The 7,616-nt window shown below is 38.6% G+C and overlaps 1 protein-coding gene across 7 annotated transcripts in view; it reads left to right on the forward strand.

The window, feature by feature from the left end:
• The window catches only part of fam49a (family with sequence similarity 49 member A), a 61,529-nt gene that overhangs the window by 53,247 nt on the left and 666 nt on the right, over positions 1-7,616 (forward strand). For all 7 annotated transcript variants that reach the window (XM_062035051.1, XM_062035054.1, XM_062035055.1 and 4 more), the window contains 5 exons: positions 217-333; positions 462-541; positions 2,165-2,291; positions 2,349-2,419; positions 5,706-7,616. The exon at positions 5,706-7,616 is cut by the window's right edge. In XM_062035051.1, the coding sequence (XP_061891035.1) occupies positions 217-333; positions 462-541; positions 2,165-2,291; positions 2,349-2,419; positions 5,706-5,769 (459 nt within the window). In that variant the 3' untranslated portion in view covers positions 5,770-7,616. The remainder of the gene's footprint in view (positions 1-216; positions 334-461; positions 542-2,164; positions 2,292-2,348; positions 2,420-5,705) is intronic.

Raw genomic sequence — 7,616 nt, forward strand, 5'->3', positions numbered from 1 at the left:
AGGAATTTATCAGGGCTATAAAAAAGCAGACCAATGCAGCACACTTAGACTCCAATTGTGGTTTTCGACAAGAGATGACTAAAATATTAGTTTCTCCATAACATTAGATGGCTGATCTGGATCAGGGTTTTAAAGGAGTTTTTAATGGTGGAGGTATTTTCTACAATTAAGTTCTTGTTTGACAGGATGGCTGTTTTTCTTGTTGGCTTTCTGCAGCTGGATATCGAGAATGAAGTTAATAACGAGATGGCCAACAGAATGTCTCTGTTTTACGCCGAGGCGACGCCCATGCTGAAAACGCTCAGCAACGCGACCACGAACTTTGTGACAGAGGTAACCCCCACCCCCCAGCCCCCCTGCTTGGAGGCATTCCAGCTACTGCACCTAGAAATGTCCTTCTTCTTGCCCACACTTCCTGTCAAGTGATGTTTCCTGACGGCGACGTTTTGTGTCTGACGCAGAACAAGACTCTTCCGCTGGAAAACACCACCGACTGTCTGAGCACCATGGCCAGCGTCTGCAAAGTCATGCTGGAGACGCCGTGAGTTCTTTCTTCTGCCAACGCCAAATGCGAACAATCTTTTTGGATTTCAGCAGGGGTATATATATATATATATGTATATATATATGTATATATATGTATATATATACATGTATATATACATGTATGTATGTATATATACTGTGTATATATATATATATATATATATATATGTGTATGTGAGGGAAAAAATCACAAGACTATTTCATCCCTACAGGCCTGTTTCATGAGGGTTTCCTCAATCATCAGGAGATTTAAATCTCCTGATGATTGAGGAAGAAGAATCACAAGACTATTTCATCTCTACAGGCCTGTTTCATGAGGGTTTCCTCAATCATCAGGAGATTTAAATCTCCTGATGATTGAGGAAACCCTCATGAAACAGGCCTGTAGAGATGAAATAGTCTTGTGATTTTTTCCCACACATACATATTACGCTCTACCACGGTATCGAGCACTATTTTTTTTGGATAATCTAATTAAGACATATATATATATACACACACACACACACACAGTTGTGGTCAAAACTTTACATACACTTGTAAAGAACATAATGTCATGGGTGTCTTGAGTTTCCAATCATTTCTACAACACTTATTTTTTTGTGATAAAGTGATTGGAGCACATACTTGTGGTGTTCCTGGGACTAAAGGCCGCACCTTTTCTCCTCCAAACGTATTGTGGCCAAACAGCTCAATTTTTGTTTAATCTGACCACAGAACTTTCCTCCAAAGGTCTTATCTTTGTACATATGTACGTACATACGTATGTACATATGTTCATACTGTACGTACGTACGTACGTACATATGTAAATACTGTACGTATGTACGTATGTACATATGTAAATACTGTACGTACGTACGTATGTACATATGTAAATACTGTACGTACGTACGTATGTACATATGTAAATACTGTACGTATGTACGTATGTACATATGTAAATACTGTACGTACGTACGTATGTACATATGTAAATACGTACGTACGTATGTAAATATGTACGTACGTAAATATGTACGTACGTATGTAAATATGTACGTACGTATGTAAATATGTACGTACGTTTGTACGTATGTAAATACACACACCTGTATGTATGTATATATATGCGTGTGTGTGTATGTATATATATATATATATATATATATATATATATATATATATATATATACACACACACAGTCGTGGTCAAAAGTTTACATACACTTGTAAAGAACATAATGTCATGGCTGTCTTGACTTTCCTGTAATTTCTACAACTGTTATTTTTTTGTGATAGAGTGATTGGAGCACATACTTGTGGTGTTCCTGGGATAAAAGGCCTCACCTTTTCTCCTCCAAACATATTGCTGGGTATTGTGGCCAAACAGCTCAATTTTTTGTTCATCTAACCACAGAACTTTCCTCTAGAAGGCCTTATCTTTGTCCATGTAATGTCAGATGAAACAAAAATACATATATTTGTAACACAAAGACTTGTATGTTCAGAGAATATTTAATATATTTGTAACACAAATACTTGTTTGTTCAGACAATATTTCATGTATTTGTAACACAGACTTGTGTGTTTAGAGAATATTTAATGTATTTGTAACACAGACTTGTTGTGTGTTCAGAGAATATTCCAGTCGCTTCAGCAGCGACGACACAGTCCTGTTCTGCATGAGGGTCATGGTGGGCGTCATCATCCTCTACGACCACGTGCACCCCATCGGGGCCTTCAACAAGTCCTCCAAGATCGACGTGAGTGTCACGTGAGCGTGCACGCCCGCCTGGTGCTTACTGCTCCTGTGCTTGCAGATGAAAGGCTGCATAAAAGTGCTGAAGGAGCAACCGGCCGACAACGTGGAAGGTCTGCTCAACGCCCTCAGGTAGGTCCCTCGTGTTGACCTCTTTCAGAAGCTTCATCCTGCCTGCTGATTGGATGACTTTTTTGACCACAGACTCAGCGAAAACCTTCTCTGAGCTCACTTCTTGTGCTTTGTTCTGGAGTCAGAGTCCACATAGAGCCAAATGAGGTTGCAGCACAGTCATAGACCAGGGCTGTCCAAAGTCTGGCCCGGGGCCACTTTAAAAACACTACTAGAAAAAACATAAATAATGGATTTTAAGAGTAGGCCACATATTTGTTTTTTGTTTAGTCTTTATTTGAAGGGACAATGTACAGAAACATTAAGCTCAAAGACAGATATGTTCTGTACCAGATTATAGCTAAATAGCTAATTTCCATCTGCAGTCCCTGGCTACCTAAATTAAATGGATACAAAAATCATGCAATAAAATTATGACAATAAAAACATACACAAGTATTAAGAAAAAAGTCATAAAATGCCCTTTCATGGACACATACTTAATATACAATACAACCACACCTCATTTACATCACCACACAGACAATACATGCTTTTGTTCACATCTGTCATCATTTGTAAAAACAACCATGATTTTAACAGACACACCTCACAATTTACAATAAAAATGCTCTCATGGATAAATATAATACACATTAGGTTGATGTGTCAAACATAATGTCCATCTTAGTGACCGTGTGAGCAGCTTTGATTGCTCCAAAGCCACTTTTTAACTTCAATTGTGAATGAAGAGTAATCTGTTAGACTTTTCAAGTTTGTTGTGAGGTCGTTCCATTCCTTAATGGCTTTATATGAAAAGGCTGATTGTGCAAAAGAGGTTTTACATCTGGGTATGCTACACTGCCCCCTGGTGGAGGCTCGTGTGTTTCTAGTTGTCACAGCAGATGTAAACTGGACAAAGTGCTTAAGTGGTGCTGGTGTAGTGTTATTTAAGATTCGATGGGCCATTCGTATTGATGCTAATCTTTGAATGTTAGCTAAATTTAACAATCTATATTTTTGGAGAACTAAACAATGATGGTGGTGTTGTGGTTTTCGGTCAAGGATTTTGAGGGATTGTTTGTGCAAAGTTTCCAATGGCCTCAGTGTCATTTTGCTTGCCTGCGACCAACATGTTATACAATAATAAAAAATATGTGTCCACATTATATTACTAGTAGGCCACATCATTCATATGGTACACCACATCATTCATATGGTCCACCACGTTATTTTACAAGTAGGCCACATCATTTATGTGGTCCACCAAATTATTTTACGAGTAGGCCACATCATTCATATGGTCCAACACGTTATTTTATGAGTAGGCCACATCATTTACATGGTCCACCACATTATTTTACGAGTAGGCCACATAATTTATGTCGTCCGCCACTTATTTTACGAGTAGGCCACATCATTCATATGGTCCACCACGTTATTTTATGAGTAGGCCACATCATTTACATGGTCCACCACTTTATTTTACAAGTAGGCCAGATTATTTTACGAGTAGGCCACATTATTCATATGGTCCGCCACATTATTTAAGAGTAGGTCACATTTATGTGGTCCGCCACATTATTTTACGAGTAGACCACATCATTCATATGGTCCACCACTTTATTTTACGAATAGGCCACATCATTTAAGCGGTCCGCCATATTATTTTATGAGTAGGCCACATCATTCATGTGGTCCACCACATTAGTTTACGAATAGGCCAAAATCATTTAAGCAGTCCACCATATCATTTTACGAGTAGGCCATATCATTTTACGAGTAGGCCATATCATTTTACGAGTTGGCCATATCATTCAAGTGGTCCACCACATTATTTTACGAGTAAGCCACATCATTTTACGAGTAAGCCACATCATTCATGTAGTCCACCACATCATTCATGTAGTCCACCACATTATTTTACAGGTAAGCCACATCATTCATATGGTCCACCACGTTATTTTACGAATAGGCCACATCATTTAGCCGGTCCGCCATATTATTTTACGAGTAGGCCACATAATTCATATGGTCCACCACATTATTTTACGAGTAGGCCACATCATTTATGGGGTCCGCCACATTATTTTATGAGTAGGTCACATTTATGTGGTCCGCCACATTATTTTACGAGTAGGCCAAATCATTCATATGGTCCACCACGTTATTTTACGAATAGGCCACATCATTTAAGCGGTCCGCCATATTATTTTACGAGTAGACCACATCATTCATGTGGTCCACCACATTAGTTTACGAATAGGCCAAATTATTTAAGCGGTTCGCCATATTATTTTACGAGTAGGCCATATCATTCATGTGGTCCACCACATTATTTTACGAGTAAGCCACATCATTCATGTAGTCCACCACATTATTTTACGAGTAGGCCACATCATTCAGGTGGTCCATCACATTATTTTACGAGTAGGCCACATCCTTCATGTTGTGGTCCATGTTATTTTACGGGTAGGCCACATCATTTATGTGGTCCGCCACATTATTTTACGAGTAGACCACATCATTTATGTGGTCCGCCACATTATTTTACGAGTAGACCACATCATTTATGTGGCCCGCCACATTATTTTACGAGTAGACCACATCATTTATGTGGCCCGCCACATTATTTTATTAGTAGGCCACATCATTCATATGGTCCACCACGTTATTTTACGAATAGACCACATAATTTAGGCAGTCCGCCATATTATTTTACGAGTAGGCCACATCATACATGTGGTCCGCCACTTTATATTACGAGTAAGCCACATTATTTTACAAGTAAGCCACATCATTCATATGGTCCACCACATTATTTTACGAGGAGGCTGCATAATTTGTGGTGCTCCGTATTATTTTACAAGTAAGCCACATCATTCATATGGTCCACCACATTATTTTACGAGGAGGCTGCATAATTTGTGGTGCTCCGTATTATTTTACAAGTAAGCCACATCATTCATATGGTCCACCACATTATTTTACGAGGAGGCTGCATAATTTGTGGTGCTCCGTATTATTTTACAAGTAAGCCACATCATTCATATGGTCCACCACATTATTTTACGAGGAGGCTGCATAATTTGTGGTGCTCCGTATTATTTTACGAGAAAGCCACATCATTTATGTCGTTTGCGTATTATTTTACGAGAAGGCCACAAATTTGTACTTTTGATGAAAGACTTTTGTCCTTTTTTTAAGATGGAGGTTTGTCAGATTTTAACTGAGCATTCTTCAATGTTGACCTTGTGCGAGTCCTGAAGTTAAAGCAACATCCGAACCATCTCGATGTTCCCTCCAGATTCACCACCAAACATCTGAACCAAGAGTCCACTCCGAGGACCATCAGGTCCATGCTGCAGTGAGGACCCCAGCGCTGGCCTCAGATAAGACCCTTATATTGACATTCTTTCAAAGGCATGGTGGTCTTCAAGCGGCGGAACCGAGGACATGGTTGGTTTCAGCCTGGATCAGATCTCATATGAAGGCAGAGCCAGCTTCAAGGGCTGAACGTTTGTCTTCTTGTCCTGCCACTGGGAATTGAATCTTTAGAATCACACCAAAACCCCATACGAATATTTTTACTACTGTTCTTATTTCCTTCTTGTTAATATATTCATTTCTTGCCAGTTTTAAAAGGAGAAAAAATGCCTTGTTTAAATTATTACCTAGATATTTTTTTTTTACGCTTGGTGTCATTGTATTGCCTTAAAACGCACATTTGGAGCTACTGTACTTTTTGAAGGGGAACTGCACTTATTTTGCAATTTTGCCTATTGTTTACAATCATTATGAGAGACTAGAACACAGATGGTTTCATTTTTTATATGCGTTCTAAATATTAAATAAATGCGATCACAAGTCTGCTTGCAATGGAGCCCATGGTAGTCGCTCTATTCTGCCTATAAAGCCCTTAAAAAAACACCCAAACACCTCCATTAAGGTTTTATATCCAGGATGTAAGTATATATGTAATGTCGTAACATTCATAATAACATGTAATATTTACGTATTTTGATAATTTTCAAGCATTTCAAAAAGGTATGTTTGCTTTTTTCCAACATCACTGATTATTACTCACTGCAGACGTCATAATAAAACATCACTTACTGTACAAGGTCTGCTGTCATTAGGATGCAGACTGACGGAATCTTGTTATATTCTCGTTTAGATGAAGAATGACTCATAATCCTCGCCAAGAAAAGAGGGTCATTCTCGCCATCGCCGGGTCTAAACTGGCTGTCAAAGTGTACCAACTTGTCGGAATACCTCCTCGTCCTTCTACTATCCAGGTGAGGGGTATGATTTATGATCTACAGTGAAGTTTGACGAGCAAGAGAACGAGGAAGCTGCTGATCAGTCGATCATGCCAACATTGGCGTTGCTATAAATAGTTTGTCTGCGTTAGCGCTTATACCGTAAATCCGGACTATAAACCGCTACTTTTTTCTTAAACTTTGAAGCCTGCGGCTTAAAAGACGGTGCGGCTAATTTATGTTTTCTTTCTCAGATAACAGCCATAATAAAAACAGTTAAAAAAAAACAAACAAGCAAATACACCCTAAAAGTGTTTTATTGTTTGTGCTAGGGCGCCATCTTATGGACAAGTTTGCTCACTGCAGATGTCCTTCTATTTACGGGCAACGCTTTTTGGTTTTTTCCAACCAAAGTGCCGTGTTCGTCTTCCAGCTGTCAATAGCGTTGCTACTCGTATGGATTCCATTCATCGCTCCAAGCAACGTTTGTAAGTTTTACAATACAACTAAAACAATTCTTACTTATTAAATGTCTGTAGGAGTGTTTTCATGCATATTTGTACGCACTATCGTACTGTGATTAAGATAGCGTCGTTAACATAGCTAATATGTTTAAAGTTTTGCGAGTATCTGTATTAGTATTATTAACTTACAGTGGCATTATTTTTTTGTTGTTTCAGTTTTATAAATTCCTCAGTGAATTAACCAAAATGTCACCGTGGAGTTAAGTCTGTTAAGCTGATTGGAGAGCTAGCTTCCGCAGCTCGTGGGTCCACGTTGATGGCTTCTGTTTTGTTTGATCAGCCGTTTTACTGTCGTGTATTTTTTATATTTATAAAATATTTCTGTGTAAACAACTAATTTCACAACGTACAGTATATATCTGCTACTTATAGTCCGATGCAGCTAATATATGGGGGGAAAAAATATTCTAAAGTTTACTTGTATACTATAGT

The sequence above is a fragment of the Entelurus aequoreus genome, linkage group LG23, assembly GCF_033978785.1.
Source record: "Entelurus aequoreus isolate RoL-2023_Sb linkage group LG23, RoL_Eaeq_v1.1, whole genome shotgun sequence".
Lineage (NCBI taxonomy): Eukaryota > Metazoa > Chordata > Actinopteri > Syngnathiformes > Syngnathidae > Entelurus > Entelurus aequoreus.